At 52.6% G+C, this 15,793-nt stretch overlaps 5 protein-coding genes across 5 annotated transcripts; 3 read left to right on the top strand and 2 right to left on the bottom strand.

Annotated features, from left to right (window-relative positions):
- Window positions 1-275: 275 nt before the first annotated feature.
- Window positions 276-2,229, top strand: SPB4 (ATP-dependent rRNA helicase SPB4; the record flags this gene model as incomplete). Its single annotated transcript, XM_014690405.1, has 2 exons — window positions 276-449; window positions 520-2,229. The coding sequence occupies 2 exons, from the start codon at window positions 276-278 to the stop codon at window positions 2,227-2,229; spliced, it is 1,884 nt and encodes a 627-aa protein (XP_014545891.1).
- A 704-nt stretch (window positions 2,230-2,933) lies between these two features.
- Window positions 2,934-3,877, top strand: RTM1 (the record flags this gene model as incomplete). Its single annotated transcript, XM_014690406.1, has 2 exons — window positions 2,934-3,105; window positions 3,189-3,877. The coding sequence occupies 2 exons, from the start codon at window positions 2,934-2,936 to the stop codon at window positions 3,875-3,877; spliced, it is 861 nt and encodes a 286-aa protein (XP_014545892.1).
- A 508-nt stretch (window positions 3,878-4,385) lies between these two features.
- On the top strand, window positions 4,386-5,792 carry UPC2_2 (Sterol uptake control protein 2; the record flags this gene model as incomplete). The annotated part of the gene is made up of 1 exon (XM_014690407.1): window positions 4,386-5,792. The coding sequence occupies one exon, from the start codon at window positions 4,386-4,388 to the stop codon at window positions 5,790-5,792; it is 1,407 nt and encodes a 468-aa protein (XP_014545893.1).
- Window positions 5,793-7,698: 1,906 nt separating this feature from the next.
- Window positions 7,699-11,640, bottom strand: xpo1 (Exportin-1; the record flags this gene model as incomplete). The annotated part of the gene is made up of 9 exons (XM_066130957.1): window positions 7,699-7,936; window positions 7,998-8,796; window positions 8,860-9,330; window positions 9,398-10,163; window positions 10,221-10,942; window positions 11,040-11,111; window positions 11,204-11,276; window positions 11,437-11,466; window positions 11,575-11,640. The coding sequence occupies 9 exons, from the start codon at window positions 11,638-11,640 to the stop codon at window positions 7,699-7,701; spliced, it is 3,237 nt and encodes a 1,078-aa protein (XP_065987182.1).
- Window positions 11,641-13,446: 1,806 nt separating this feature from the next.
- On the bottom strand, window positions 13,447-14,851 carry AGX1 (Alanine--glyoxylate aminotransferase 1; the record flags this gene model as incomplete). The annotated part of the gene is made up of 4 exons (XM_014690409.1): window positions 13,447-13,527; window positions 13,607-13,965; window positions 14,031-14,656; window positions 14,763-14,851. The coding sequence occupies 4 exons, from the start codon at window positions 14,849-14,851 to the stop codon at window positions 13,447-13,449; spliced, it is 1,155 nt and encodes a 384-aa protein (XP_014545895.1).
- Between the last annotated feature and the right edge of the window lie 942 nt (window positions 14,852-15,793).

The raw sequence follows: 15,793 nt of genomic DNA, 5'->3' as shown, positions 1-15,793 counted from the left end.
CACGCGAGCACCTGAAGGCGTCAACTGCAATTGCCAGTGCGGGAGGCAGCCGTCGCCGAAGACAGTCAGGGCGGAGCAGCCACCACCAGCACCAGAAAATACTGCACATGTAGCGAATACTAATATGCGCGCTAAGCAGACACGGCAATGTAAGTAAAGATACTTGTGCAGTCACGTGCTGATAAGATCAAGCCTCTGGCGATAGCGACAACTTTTTGTTTAACAATGGTCCCTCCATCGGCGGCAACATCCAGCATTGTCATTCACAGTCCGTCATGGCTCCTGGAAAGGTCATTCGCAAGAGGGATCCCAGAGCGTGGGAATCGCTCACGCCACCACTCGCAGAATGGATCCTGGATGCTGTGTCCACCATGGGGTTTTCCCGCATGACACCAGTCCAAGCTGCTACCATGCCGCACTTTTTGGGCAACAAGGATGTGGTAGTTGAGGTATGAAGATATTTTCGCGAATCGATTCTTTTTTTCTGTCGTGGCACCAATCCTGACATGACTTGCCTAGGCCGTCACAGGCAGTGGTAAAACACTATCCTTTTTAATCCCCATTGTGCAAAGGATTTTGCGCCTCGAAGAGCCGACCAAAAAACACCATGTCGCCGCCATCATTGTCTCGCCTACAAGAGAGCTCGCTGCTCAGATCCACTCCGTTCTCCTTTCATTACTAGCATTCCACCCGCCGTCTGCGGAAATTTTACCCAATCTCAACGACGAGGAGAAGCGACCCTCGACCACGACCCCCGTTATTGTACCCCAATTACTTGTTGGAGGTACCACCACTACGGCACAGGATTTGAGTTACTTTATGCGCCATAGCCCAAACGTTTTAATATCTTCCCCTGGACGGCTGGTTGAACTGTTGTCGTCGCCGCATGTCCATTGCCCCCAATCCTCGTTCGAAATGCTTGTCCTGGACGAGGCGGATCGACTGCTTGATTTGGGATTTAAACAGGACCTTCAGAATATCATTTCACACTTGCCTAAGCAGCGACGTACTGGTCTGTTTAGTGCCAGTGTCAGCGAAGCCGTGGGCGAGATCATTCGAGTTGGTCTGCGAAATCCCGTCAAAATTGAAGTTCGAGTCAAGATGAAGGACGGTGGAGTATTGGAAGATAGAAAAACTCCGGCTAGCTTGCAAATGGCCTATCTCATCAAACCGGCGACACAAAAGCTACCGGCGTTGGCGCAACTTCTCGAAAAATTACCCATCACCCCGCAAAGGACGATTGTCTTTCTGTCTACGTGTGCAGCTGTCGACTACTTTCAACATGTCCTGTCGGGCCTGCTTCCGGCTCAGTTTTCATTAATACCGCTACACGGAAAACACCCGGCCAAGGTGCGGGAGAAGAATTTCAACAGGTTTTTAAACTCTGTTTCTCCCACTGTTCTCTTAACGACCGATTTGGCAGCTCGTGGCCTTGACATTCCCCAGGTTGATCTAGTTGTGCAAATTGATGCACCGTCTGATCCCAAAGTGTTTATCCACCGAAGCGGAAGAGCTGGGCGTGCTGGAAGAAAAGGATTGGCAGTCGTCATGCTCCACCCCGGGCGGGAAGAAGACTACGTACGGTTCCTGGAAATTCGCAAGACGCCAATTACTCCATTAGAAAAGCCGGAGATCTCTATATCAGAAAAAGATGCTGCCGCTGCTGTAGATCAAATACGCAAGTTGGCAAAAACAGACAGGGCCATCTACGATAAAGCACAAAAGGCATTTGTGAGCTGGGTGCGAAGCTACGGCGCACACCAAGCAACTTCAATATTCCGAGTCTCTGATCTTGACTGGATAGACTTGGCAAACGCATGGGGACTGCTCCGAATGCCGAGGATGCCAGAGCTCAAGAATTGGAAGGGAGACAAGACGCTGGGTGTGGAAATGGACTGGGATACATTCGCATACAAGGAAAAGACGCGCGAAATGGCAAGGATAGAAGAAATGGAGGCCGCAAAGAACGGCGAGGGAATCGAGAAGAAGGATGACAAGAAACGCAAGAGGAAGAACGAGGCGTGGAGCGGCAAGCACCAACAGCAGGAGCACCGCAACGAGAGACGTGAGAAGAGATACAAGAAGAAAGAGGCCGAAAAGAACGCCACCATGACGGATGATCAAAAGCTGGACAAGATGAAACTAGACGAGCTCATTAAGCAGGTCCGAGAGCAGAATCGCACAAACGCCGCGTCGAAGGATGACGAATTTGAGGGCTTTGACGATTAAAATTTCAATATACCCGTGTCAAGTCAAGTATGCAGTGCATCATAGCCGGAAGCTGAAAGCCCGTATTGGAAAGTTGTCCCATGTACAGGACCTACCCGCGACGTGATTGGCGATTGCAGTCACAGACAAAATGCCGTCAAGTAGGTGCAGCAAGACAAAATTTTGACAGCCCTACATCATGCTGGACTTGTCATCAGCTTGGCAGCTAAGGATCTATCCGAGAAACAATTGCGAACTGCCAAGAACCTGGGCCTCGGACCGCGTAAGCTGGTCGCAGATACGCGTATTTTGCATGTGGGGCGGTAGCGAATACGCGTATAGAGGGACATGGAAACTCAGATTTGGCAATTCCAAGGTAACCAGGGTCTTCTCGAAACTTGAAATACACGGATTTTGACTTGCACTAGTACCCACATTTGGTTACAGCTAACGCAAGCCGCACGAAAGTGTCAAGTAGAACAGGTGGGACGAGGACTCGATAGTTGGAAGCTGAGCTCGGACAAATATATATAATATACTCGTTGTTCAGCTAGCCCTTGTTTTCTTTTAATCAGCATTGGCTCTTGGTCCCTGAGAGTTTTGACTTTTTTGCCTCTTTTCCCTTCTTACTTGCTTTTTTTTTTTCTGTTCTTTTCTCACCCTTCTCAAATCCTGGTTTTAGTTTCCATTTGGAGAGGGTACCGGTGATAAAAACACAGCGAAATATGGCAGAACTAAAGCCATACAGGGGCAACTACTACCTCTGGGACTACCTCCCGTCGACACCAGCAGCAATCATATTCGTGGTCCTGTTTGCGGGAGCAACGGGCTTCGTGGGCTGGCGGATGGCCAAGACGAGGACGTGGTTCAGCATACCTTTTGTCCTCGGCGGACTGTGTAAGTCCACACCACCGCATCAGCATGAGACGGCTTTCAAGCGTACATGTAGATACATACTGACGCAAGACTCGGTTCCGCAGTCCAGTTCCTAGGCTACGTGGCCCGGGCGTACGCGCGCGACAAAACCGACCAACTCGGCCCGTACGTGATGCAGTCGGTGCTCATCCTCGTGGCGCCCGCGCTCTTCGCCGCCTCCATCTACATGACGCTCGGGCGGCTCATGCGCAGCATCCACGGCGAGCGCCACTCCCTCATCCCCGTCAACTGGCTCACCAAGGCATTTGTGCTGGGCGACGTCTTGTCGTTCCTGGTGCAGTCGACGGGTGCAGGGCTCATGGCGGTGAAGAACTTTGACCCCAAAAAGGCAGAGAACATCATCCTCGTCGGGCTTATTGTGCAAATCGTCATGTTTGGGCTGTTTGCCATGACGGCGGCGATTTTCCACGTCCGGATGAGGAGGTGGCCGTCGGCGGCGAGCATGGACGCGGGCTGGGTCAGGATTATGATGATGCTGTACGCGACGAGCGCGCTGATTCTGGTGCGGTCGGTGTTTAGGGTCGTGGAGTACATCATGGGCAAGGAGGGCTATTTGCTGACGCATGAGTGGACGCTGTATGTTTTTGATGCGGCCTTGATGTTTGGCACCATGGTGGTGTACGGGGTTGTGTATCCAGGGCACTTGAGCCGTGGGGAGTTGAGGAAGCCGAGGGCGTGGGACGTGGTTGATTCGGGGCCCGGGGAGGATGAGGTTCGGCCGGGGGGCAAGTGAGTAGAGCCATCTTGCGGGAATGGAGCTGTGTTGTGTCTATGTTGGGTTGGCTTTTTGATATTTGATGGTGATAGTCTTGTTGAGCGTGTTGGCATTTTAGACGGCGAAGGGAGCAAATTGGTAGATTCGATAGAATTGCAGGCCATGTACAGAGCAAAATTCGAGTTTAAACATTTGCAAAACGAAAAAGAAGGGAAAAGAGAAAAAGTAAACGGCTGTAATCTCCTAGTTGCCACGGTTAAGCTGCATCACCAAGACGACGGCCGAAAGCTGCTGACTTAAGCAACTCTGACAAGCCGACGTCAAAACCTCACCACATGGTCTGGCATAGCCCAATGCCCATGACGGCATCAACCTCCATGTCGAACACGGCGTCCGCGTCGTCCCCCCCTTTCCAGGGCGCGCAGCATAGCCACGAACATTGAAAGGCTACGCAGGCCCAGTCACACCACGGACACCTCCAAATTCCCTCACTTGGCTCACCGACTCCCGGAATCGCGGAATCACCATGCCTCAACCCGGCGGCACAAGCCCGCAGCAGCAGCCCAAGGCGCATCGCAGATCTCACCGAAAATCCCGAAACGGCTGCGTGGAGTGCAAGCGGCGCCATATACGCTGCGACGAGCGCCGGCCCGCCTGTGCAAACTGCGCCATCGCAGAGCGCGCATGTGTGTTTCCCCCCGTCAAGGACCGGCCCTTGCGGAGGAAAGGGTTATCGCCATCGCATTCGGCGTCAGATGCCGAGACGCATGCCCGTACAGATGACCCGAGTCCGTCGGCCACAGCGTGGAATTCAAGCGATGCCCGGACACCACGTACGCCCAGTGACACAGCCCTCCCGCAACTATCACGAACGCAGTCCCATCCAACTACATCCGAGCCCTCACCTCTGCCCTCGTTTGGCGAATCGTTTCCGCAGTCCTACGAGCCGTCATGGTCGGATCCCCCCCTCTTCACGGCAGACCATCTCTCCCTTCTGTACCACATCACCCTCACCAGGGACAGCTTCTTCATGACGCCCGGGCAGGACACCGACATTCTCGAGATAGCCCTCCGCTTTGCCTCCTCTCACCCGTACTTCATAGACGAGGTGCTCGCCCTCGCTGCCCTCCACAAAGCGACAACAACCTCGCCACCAGACCCGGCACCGCTCCTCCACATGGCCACGGAGCTTCAAACCCGCGCCATCGCGCGCTTCACCAGGCTCTCGTCCACCCTGCCGCCCGACGACATGGCATCCTCCATCCCACGATTCCTCTTCGCAGCCACCCTCTCCCTCCACGACCTCGCAGACACCTTGTCCTCCGTCCGGGCCCTCCACCACTCGCAGTTCCACGTCTTTGTAAACCGCTTCGTGGACTGCTTCCGCATCCACCATGGCGTCCGCGCCATCATACGACCAACTTGGCAGCACCTTGTGGCCTCGGAGCTAGAGCCCCTCCTCACACTCACCCACAGGGCACGCATGGACGTCGAGCCAGGCGCAAGAGGCGAGTCCAAAGGAGGGCACGAATGCCGCCCCCTCCACGACCTCCTCGATTCCTCTGACCTCGGCCCCGCCACGGTGACGGCGTGTCGAGAAGCCGTCGACCGGCTGCAATGGGCCTTTGACATGTACAGGGACTTGCCGACGCCGGTGGCAGGACCACACGCCGCGTCGGCGTTTTCGGTCACGGTGAGTACCGACTACCTCGATGTGCTGAGGCGGTTGCAGCCCGAGGCGGTGGTCGTGCTGGCCTACTACGGGGTGCTGCTGCATCGCTGCCGGCACTTCTGGATCTTTGGCGACGCCGGCGCCTTTGTCGTGAGGGCCATCGCGCAGCATCTGGGTGCTTACTGGCAGGGCGTCATGGCCTGGCCGTTGAGCACGGTGGAGGGAGCCGCCGACGAGGAGGCGGGCCGGACGGACGCATGAATGGAGTACTACTAGATTCAAGATACGGAACGGCCAAGACTTGAAATATGACGAGACACTGTGTCTGAAACATGTCCGTTTGTCCGCGGGCCGTTATCTATTCCGGTATTTGTGGTTGTTGTCTTATCTGGTCGTAATACCCGGCGGCATACATACATGCGCGTGTGCTTTCGAATCACCGCCATATAAAGTGCCGCAGCAAGGGGTTTTATTCCCGCGTTTCAAACCGAGACAACGACCCGCACGGGATAGCCACGCCGATTAGGCAGCAGGTCTTCAGAGACGACCTCGTATTGTGGCATGGATCACGCAGGAGACATTGACAGCACGCCATCTGCAACCTGCTTCCCCCGTCCCGCACCGACTTGCTTACAATATCCCGAAATGGGATGAAGGACTGTATACTCGGGGCAGTACATGGCACTGGAAAGACAATCCCAGATCATCCAGAAGTTCGTGGTGAGGCCACATGTCTGGATGATGGTACTGGGGTTTCACACCCTCTCACGATGCATAGATGCCCTCACCAGCAAGCGATGGAGAACCGCCACGCAGTCAATTGCTCGGCGGGCTCACTCTTTCTGCTAGGTGCGCTTACCCCCCTACTACTTGGGTATTGACTGTATTTCAACTCTGCTTATATACTTGGGTAATTTATAGTAAAAATATATTTACCTATCATAATATACACACTAAGATATTATAATATATTTTATATATCAGCATAGATTAAACCCGTCCTCTGCCAAACTCAAAGAAGAAATAATCAACTTCTCCTCTCCCAGCTAAACACCCAGCATCTCAAGCCCAAAAGTAAAACGAAAATAAAATTTCCCCATGGCCCTCATAACCCTCGCCATCAGCACGTGCCCTTTCGTCCCCCATCCCCGATTCCCCACACGAGAACGCCGGCTCCAGTGGGGCCATCCTCAAAGGGGCAGCGCCGCGCACCGAGGCGGGGCTAAGCCGAAAAAGACGCCCCGGCCCCCCACACCGAAGCGGCGGCGGCGGCCACGGAGGCCAGAGCCTGTCGGCCCGCGTGTCAATGGGCCAGGCGGGGGCTGGCTTGCCGATACTACAACACACACAAAACGCAACTAGCAAACGTCAAGGACCTGCGGGTATCTGAGGGAAAGCGACGTGATTCTTCCCGAGGTGCAGGTAGCCTTTATCGGGAATAACTTGCCGCACACACATGCATGCATATTCCCTCAGGACACGAGACTATCAATTGCAGTCCTTACACACCGACGTATATACTCAACACAAGTTGCGGAACCACACATGCCACTCCTGCTTCCATGCTGTAACAGGTTTCACCTACGTCTTTTAAGAAACTAGCTACCTAGTTATTCCTAGGCAGTCATCATCATCTATCACGCCTTTACCAATCCCCGCAACTCGTCCCCTCGCCAGTTAACTCGCCCTCTGATATTTTGTACGGCTACCACACATCCTCGTTTCACCCTCACATCTTGGCCTGTCCTTGTCAAAACAACTTTCTCGTCTGAGGATAAGCCCCCTCCCCCCCCCAACCCAACCCCAGACTTTTTCGCGTTCGTCTCCTCAAGGCTGGGGGGGAGGCAGTTGAGATTAATCTTTGAACATCAAACTTCATCATCATTCCTGCTGCGTCGTTAATAGAAACGTGACCTAGACAAGCTGCCTATGTCGTCCTGTGACACATCTAAATTTTGGTATCACTACGGTAAAAAGAAATGTTCTTGCAAGCAGTCCAGCCACAGCAGAGGAGCAAACAATCGCTCTAGCCATCATGCTAGGCAAGGACTTACAAGCCGTAAAACTCCCAACCATCCCCGTTCCCATCCCGGTTCTTGCTGTTGTCTGGGATGGCCGGCTTTCCCTCCTTAGTTGGCGCAAACTCACTTCTCAGCTCTTCATTAAGTCAGAGCTCTTCGTCCTCGAGCTCGGAGGGCTTCAGCAGACCGCCGACCTTTTGTCGCCTCTCCATGTCTGCAGCTTTGGCGTCGGCTTCGCGTTGCTCCTTCTCAACCACAAAGAGCTCTGCGTTGTCGCCGGCAAATTCCTTGAGAGAAATGAGGAAATCTCGAAGATTCAGACGGAACTTATCGTACGTCGTGTTGAATGAGAAGAGTCCCTCCACGAAGCTTGTCACTTGGGCGCTATCAAGATGTTAGCAATTTGACCGACCCCACGAGATTCCGTGCATCAATCAGTACATACGCTTGCAGGTTTGGGAAGGCATTTCGCAGTAAAGCTGCTACTGAGTTGCCGAGATACTCCTTGTTGCTAGTTCCGGCTTGCGCTTGATCGGGAGTATAGATTGGCCCTTGAATCTTTGGCTGCGTGCCATCGGCGGGATGGATATAGTAGAAGAGCTTCATTAGCAACATGGACTGAGTCTTAAATCCAGCCTTGTGGTCATTGTCAGTCACGACAAACAAAACATCCTGCAAGATGGTCATGAAGAAGCGCTGGAAGAAGGCATTCGCGGTAGCAACGTCAGTCTTTTCGGCAATGTTGTTGATCAGTTCAAGACACATGTTCAGACCAGCAGCCTCGACATCTCGGTTGTCGTGCTTGAAAGCCCAGGAGCAAGAGTCAATAACAAATTTGAACTGGTTGTTATCCAGCTTCAACAACGCAGGGAAGCAGTGCAAATTGATGGCTCGAAGGAGATTGAAGAACTCGACTCGATGCTCAGGGAACTCGGAGAAGTCCTTGTTGATCATTTCCAAAGTACATTCGAAGACATTTTCCATGATTGTTGGAACCTGGTCCTCCATCAGAGCAGAGAGCTTGGTGATGATGGTGGACATGGCCTTCAACACTTCGGCGTCACGAGCCCCTGCAACATTTCGGTTGTAATCGACAAGCACACAGTCGAGTAAAGGAGGAACCATTTGAGCACGAACAGCCTGCAGGTCTTCGGCCTTTTCGACGTAAATCTCAACAAGCTTGAGGATCTCCTTCTTGATGGTTCTCAGGCCGCGGACTCGGGGCATTTTCGTCGCCAGCTCACCTAGTTCAAAGGTTAGTCGTGTTGCAAAGTATTAAATCATCCATGCATGCATGTTTGACTTGCCATCTCGAGCGACAGCCTCTGAGATGAGACCGCTAGTGGCGCGATACATCTCCAGCATGTCGTGGTAAATTCGTCCAATCTGGGGGTAAAAGTACGGCCCAATTGAGCTACAGGCAGAAACATTGGTCTTCATGATATTGCCAATGACTTTGATGGTCTCTGCATCTTGCAAGATTGAAGGGTTAACAGTGGCCTGCTTAATGATCTCATCCCACGCAGCGTTGGGGATATTCATCAAATCTGCCAAGAGCCGCTCCTGCTGGTGCTTGTTGCCCTGGGCGGCAACCATGTAACCACACGCTTCGTAAAAGGTATGGACTTGCTGCGGTGTTAAATCACACGTAATCTTGCCCATGTTCCTAACAATCTCCTCAATGAATGGCTCCTGCTCACTAGGCTGGAGGGCCACAAAATGTCTTCGGCACTGTCTGGCGATCTTGATGAAGGTATCGCAGGCCATGTCTTGCACACCTGGGAAAATAAAGTTAGCATGCTAGTCTTGTTCAGATGGCTGTCATTGCGGGTCTGGGGGGCTTACCCTCGTGAGACTCGTGCATAAACTCAAACAGCTTGTTGACAACCGTCTTAAGGAACTTCCAGTGCGCTTTCAAGAATCGAGGGTACTGGCCCACGATATACATAATGTTGCTGGCGACGACCGCCTTGTTGTCTTTTCCGCGCTTCATCTCTGTAAGCCCCAAAAGGTCCTTGATAACTGTGACTAAGAACCGCTTCTCGGTTTCCTCGTTCATGGCTAGGGAGATGGATCCAATGGCCCAACACAGGACATTGCAGTTGTGCCACGACCACTCAGAACCGTCGACCTGACGGGCCAGCTTTTCAGTCATGATATTCTCCGTGTCCACCACATCCAAGTGCGTCAGGTAAACCAGACATTCTCTGATAGTCTTATACAGTTGGACTGTGTCGCTTTCCTTGACAAACTCTCGGACAATCTCCCCTTCGTCGTTTTCAACGATGAGAACTTCCTCAGGCCTGACCATTCTCTCAATCATGACAACTCGCAGATTTGATAGGACCTCGTTGTATTTGTGTTTTCGAAGTGGATAGTTCATCAAGAGCGTAGGGTTCGGGGCACCACTGCCAGACATGCCTCCCACAGCCATGAGCGGGTTGAGATCCGTGATTGGAAGCTGCTGCATCTCCTCGTACAATTCCTGGACCAGCTTCAGCCAGTAATCCAGGCAAATTTTGAAAATCTCGCGGTCGTCAATCTGCGATATCCGGATCAAGTAGTAGTGTCCGTGCATCAGGTAGTCTCGATTCGGAAGGTTTTCGATCAGCTACAAATGGTTAGGACGCAGTGCATGAATAACTATTCGACTACACTTGTAACTTACGTTCAGGTGGGTTCCAAAAAAGTTGCAGAGAAACAAGGCCAAATTCTGAACAAACTCTTGGTCCCTTGAGTTGCTCGTAGGGTAAGTCGCCTTCAAGTCCAGTGAAACGGGGATGATGTCCGCAATTGTCGTCAAGACCTCTGTGAACATCTTGACCAGTTGCTCGTCATACGAGTTCGATTGACCAGCGCCGCCGGTTTGCAGGCCACCAATTTCCGTCAGGCACTGAAGAGTAATGTTTCGGAACTCGGGTACGGACAGAAATCGTGTGCGCAGAGTTTCGATGAGGTTGGTCTCGAAAATGTAGCCTAGAGGAATCCAGTTGCAAAATCGCAGCAACGTCTCGAGGGTGGCGTGAACCAAGCTGGGCTGGTCTGCAGTTGTAAGGACTTCTTGGCAAAGCTGGAAAATCTGTGAAAACTCGGCGCACATAGTCTGCTTGAGATTTCTCGTCTTTGTGGAAGTCATCTGCTCTGCCGAGTAGTCAAACACTTCTTCTGAAAGCAATCGCAGGATGATCATGTTGTTCTCGCAAATGGACAGGTTCGCGTGGCAAGACGAAATGATTTCGTTTATGAAAGTGGGCCAGTTGTGAGGCCACTCCTGCTTGAGCACAGAAATGAGAACGAGATTCAGCTTGTTGAGCAGGGTTTTGTTTGACTTCAGGGCATCTTCAGAGCTAGAGCACTGGATGATGAATTGGACAATGAAATTTCGGATGCCTAGATGACGAGGTCAGCTGCAAAACGAATCATCATAATGATGAACTGCAAGTAAAGGAAAGAAAAAAAAACGCCGAACAATGAAAAAGCGACAGACCTTGGCACTGGTCGCGAGGCAACACCTTCCACCTCGTCATAATGACATTGTCGAGAACCTGTAAGCCCAAGTCTTGAGGGAAAAAGTTAGCGTCCCGTGTACCGTCGATAGTGAGCCAGGGATTTTCGCCATAATAGCCATCAAGTGATGTTGTTCCAGCGTACATTTTGTCTGGGGGTATTGCGCGGTCGAAAGGATCTTGTCTACCATAAGCCAAGCATCGGGATCTTCTTTGAACTACTAGCATAGTTAGCCATGCATGTTTTCTTCTTTTTCTTCTTCTTTTTAGGCGAAAACAAGCTCCTCAAAGGCAAAGAGCGTATTTTTGATGCAATTTCAATTCGTCTCGGAGGTCTTTGTCGGTTGCCATTCCAGCACAGCTGGGGGGAATATTTACCTGGTTCAACGCGGCTTGGGCGGCTTTTTGCTACGGTGTGGAACAAGCAGTCCGCAGTCAGTCAGCACATCCCAAAGATTTGAAATGACACTCTTTTGTGTGAAAAGTTGAAGCCGGAGAGGGGTGTTGTCCACATACCTGGTCCCCGCGACCTTCGTAAAAGGTGCGGACCGTGGTGTCGAGCTCTTCGATTGTGACAGCCATGGCCTGAGCAAGACGAGGCTAGCAACGAGGGGAAACGAAACCAAGGGCGGGGGAAGCCTGCAGAAGTTGCTCGACGGATGCGAAACCTAGGCAGCGCGCAAGATGAAACAAAAAGAGAAGTGCGGCGCGTCAAAGCTGTGTGATGCTCCGGCAGGGGAATATTCGGGAGGCGGATCGCGAATATAGAAAAGAAGGTCGTGTGTGATGGGGGTGGGAGTGGAAGAAGCTTGCTCTGCGTGTGATGTGGTTGGTGGCGGCTGGGCGGACGGCGGAGAGGTGAAAAGAAAAATGACACTGACACGGACATGGGCGTGGAAGTGGACATGGTGCACTTGGGCAGCTGAGCCCCAGCCAGGCGGAGCACCAAAAACACCAGTTCACCAGACTTGAGCAGCGGTCAATTGCTCCATGACAGCACTTGAATGCCTAGAGTCTAGGCGACCCAGTGGCCAAAGGTGGGGTGGTTTTGTTGCTGTTTGGCGTGTCGGGACAAGCCACAGCGCTCGTTTGCCTGGAGAGGAGCTGAACTGGTGCTTAGACGTCAACTGTCAACTGCACAGGTCAAGTCCATGTCCGTCAACGTGCTTGACCCGTCAACGGTCAATACTCAAGCGCCGAACTAGGTGCCTACTAATAGGTACCTACCTAGGTACTTAGTACTAAGTACCCAAGGCAGGTATGTGGTGTCTGGTGGTCCAGATCAATGTCCAGCCTACGTAGCCTGCCGCTCAGCTACCTTTCACATTGCCACGCAACGTCATGTCAAATACCGTGAATGTTCCAGCTGCTCCGTCAGGTGGGGTCAAGGACCGGAGCTTTTAGATGCCGCATTCTCCAGCTCCAAAGACATCTCCCTCGGACACAACCACCGGACCAAGTGTGCCTGCGCCTAGCTGGAGACGAACGTGTAAATGCCAATTCACCATCCCCCGCGGCGAACTACTACTTGCACATCGGTCCATCAACCTGCTGACGACGGTGTAGCTTCTGTTGCGTGAATTGCAACTAGCTTTTGTCAGCATCTCGATCCCTCCTCCCCTCTTTACCCGTATTTGCCCCTCCTGTCCGCCTCGGTTGCCTCTGTGATTGAGCCGTGCCCACCAAAAGCTCACAATGTGGCGCTGGCGAACGCCGGGAGGGGCGGGCAGGTTGTGGCTGGTCCGCCGGCGGCTGTTTGAGGTCTTGTAGCAGATACCTTTCTTGCTGAGCTTGCCGACACGACGTGGGGCATCCGAAAGCTGCAACTGTCGCTGAAGTGCTTCGCTATGACGCTACGGCCTCATGTACTCGGTACCTTCGTCCTGCTCGGTGTGTCGTTGAATCGTTCCCTCAGACCTGCTTTATGCCCGGGTCGTCACACCACCACCCGATGTGATGACCATGTTCATTCGCTCCGGCTGAACCTGTAGTCTCCCCGAAAAATCCGAAACGCAAATTAACCATGTCTCTCACCAATCACTCCCAGCAAAGCCGCGGTGATTATGACCAAATGGTCCCAAATGAACAGTCGCACACAGTCACGCACAACATCCCCATACACGCCCTCAATTCCATCACAAGCCAAATACAAAATATATCGCCGGCCGCACGTTTGGAGCTTTCTAATAATAATCAGAATGCTGGCTTTTACTGTTCCCGCTTGCCATGTCTCTGTCCAGGTTTGCCTTTCGACGATAAAGATTAGAGATGGGATATATTCGCTCAAATACTTCTTCTACAAGAAATCGTGCTCTGCCTTGAGAGCCTCATTCTAGTTTGATTCAAAACAGGTTCTTTCTCAGCGTACAGTGACTCCAATATCCCTTATTATGCCTTGTAGCCAGACTCGGCCAAAGACTCCTTCAGAGCCTTGAGGGCATTGTCAATATCGTTTCGCTTGGGGTCCATCTGTAAAGAAGCGCAACTTAGCACACTGTTTTGCTAGAATATAAACCATATAATCTAGCCGGGGGAAAGGGTGGCTTACAGCTGAGGGTCCCATGTGTCCAAATCGAATATACTTAGTGCCAATCTCCTTATGCAGCCCACCGGCGAAGATGATGCCTTTATTCAACAGCTTGGGCAGGACATCGGGAATGCTGACACCATCTGGCAGATAAATGGCAGTCATGGCATGAGCCTGGTCCTCGGGCTTGGCTGCGACAACCTTTAGGCCAAGGTCAGCAACAGCCTTCTTGACCTTGTTGGAGACCTCGATGTGTCTCTGGAATCGCTCTGACAAGGGGCGGGCCAGAATCTGGCTGACGGCAGTGTTCAGGGCGTGGATGAGCTGCGGTGAAGGAGTGGAGAAGTACGAAGGCTTCTTTGCCTCATAGTTTTGCATGACTGTCACACCCGAGGTCAGCTATTACCAGCGGTCAGGTATCAAGTATATCACGGCGACTTCTTACTAGGAATCCATCTCTTCATAGAAGCAAAATAAGTGGCGGGCTCCGTCTTGCGGTTGTGGACCACATCAATGGCACGGCCGCTGAACATGGAGATGTGCAGTCCGGTAGGGCAACCAATAGCCTTCTGACCAGCAGTAACAACACCATCCAAACCCCAGTCATCAAATGCAATTTCCTCGCAAGCAACGCTGCAGACACCGTCGGCAATGATAAGAGTCTCAGGCGAGACGCGCTTGACAACATCGCTAAGGCTCTTGAGGTCAAAGAGGACACCAGTCGAGGTATCAACGTGGGTGGCAGTGATGATCTTGTACTTTTTTTGCTTGAGGGCCTTCTCAATCTCATCAGGCTGAGGTCGGCTGCCCACAGGCCCGGTAATCTTGGTTACATTGGCGCCATAGGCAGTGAGGCAGTCGGCGAATCCGTCTCCGAAGTAGCCGGTGCTCAGGACCAGAGCATTCTCACCAGGCTCAACCAAGTTGACAGCGACCATGTCCCAGCCCAGAGTACCAGAGCCATTGATGACGAAAGGCTGTGAAGCAGGATTGGTGGTCCGGAAGAGCTTCCTCAGCATGGAGAGAGTATCACCAAAGGTCGAGACAAAGCCAGGACCAACGTGGGACTCGCTGTCGAATTGTAACGGCAAACAGTCAGCAACTAGACACAAGCGTCTGAACCCCCACGGTTGTTCTTGTCGCCCATGGATCACGTATTTCATTTGGTAGGACGTACCTGTAGTGAGCCATGGACTGGAGCACGGCATCGTCGAACTCGATGGGTCCGGGAATCATCAAAGCAGGATGAGCAGCTTGGGAACTCATTTTGGCGACTTGTTGAAGGCGGCAAGCACTCGATGTAGGATGGGATTCGGATTGGGGTCCTCGTCTGGCTGAAACTTGGAACAATGGTCGAGGATGTCGATGTAAAGAAGTAGAACACGGCCTCGGACCAGACCTGGTGCTGGAGCTTGTTGAAGAAATGGACATGGAGGGGTAATAGAGGCTTTGGCGGGGCAGAGCGGCCAGCGCTAATGTCAAGGTGCCCTCCAGCGGTCGGGTGGAAGCCGGGGCTCTCAAGAGTGGGAGACGCATGGCGCCGAGGGGCCAGGCCGTATGCGAGCCCTTCGGAACGAGGCGCTTGAACCACTCCGGAATGCAATGCTCAATTGCACCCGGATATTTCAAACAAAAGGCAGCTGTCTGCTCCAATCACGGCTCTACAAAGCCGCAGGAGGGTGTCTGGCTCTTATGCAGTCTCCGTCAACGGAACCAGAAAGAAGAGAAACCAGGTGGTCGAGAGCCGCGAGGCGTCCCTGTCGGCTACGGTGCCGGTACCGGGCCAACCAGAGCGCTGGCCGCCGCCGCCTTCCGCCTGATGCGGCAGCTGAGCCCATGTGAAGATGGGCGCAGAGGAGCGCGGACGGGCACCCGGCGTTTTCCGGCGTCAGGTCAATAGCACACACCAGGTACTCCGTAGAACGCATCACTACTTACTAAGTACCAAGTGCCTTGATGCATCAAACAGAGCAGCCTGTTTCTTCTCAAGCACCACCGGAAAATTCTTGTGCCGGAAACAACAGGCAAGTCATTCACACTCGCCGGCCTAGTTCTTGGGCGTCGCTGGCCAAATACTTCGCCCAGGGCCGAAGTAACTCGCTATATTCGCTTGAGAAGAGATTTGATTAGCAACATTTGCCAGTCCTTTCCGCTTAAAATCGGCTTGCCTCGCATTGTACATCACCATCACCGTTACTCTGAAACCTG

The sequence above is a fragment of the Metarhizium brunneum genome, chromosome 4, assembly GCF_013426205.1.
Source record: "Metarhizium brunneum chromosome 4, complete sequence".
NCBI classification, from domain to species: domain Eukaryota; kingdom Fungi; phylum Ascomycota; class Sordariomycetes; order Hypocreales; family Clavicipitaceae; genus Metarhizium; species Metarhizium brunneum.
This window is presented reverse-complemented; position numbering and strand designations above follow the sequence as displayed.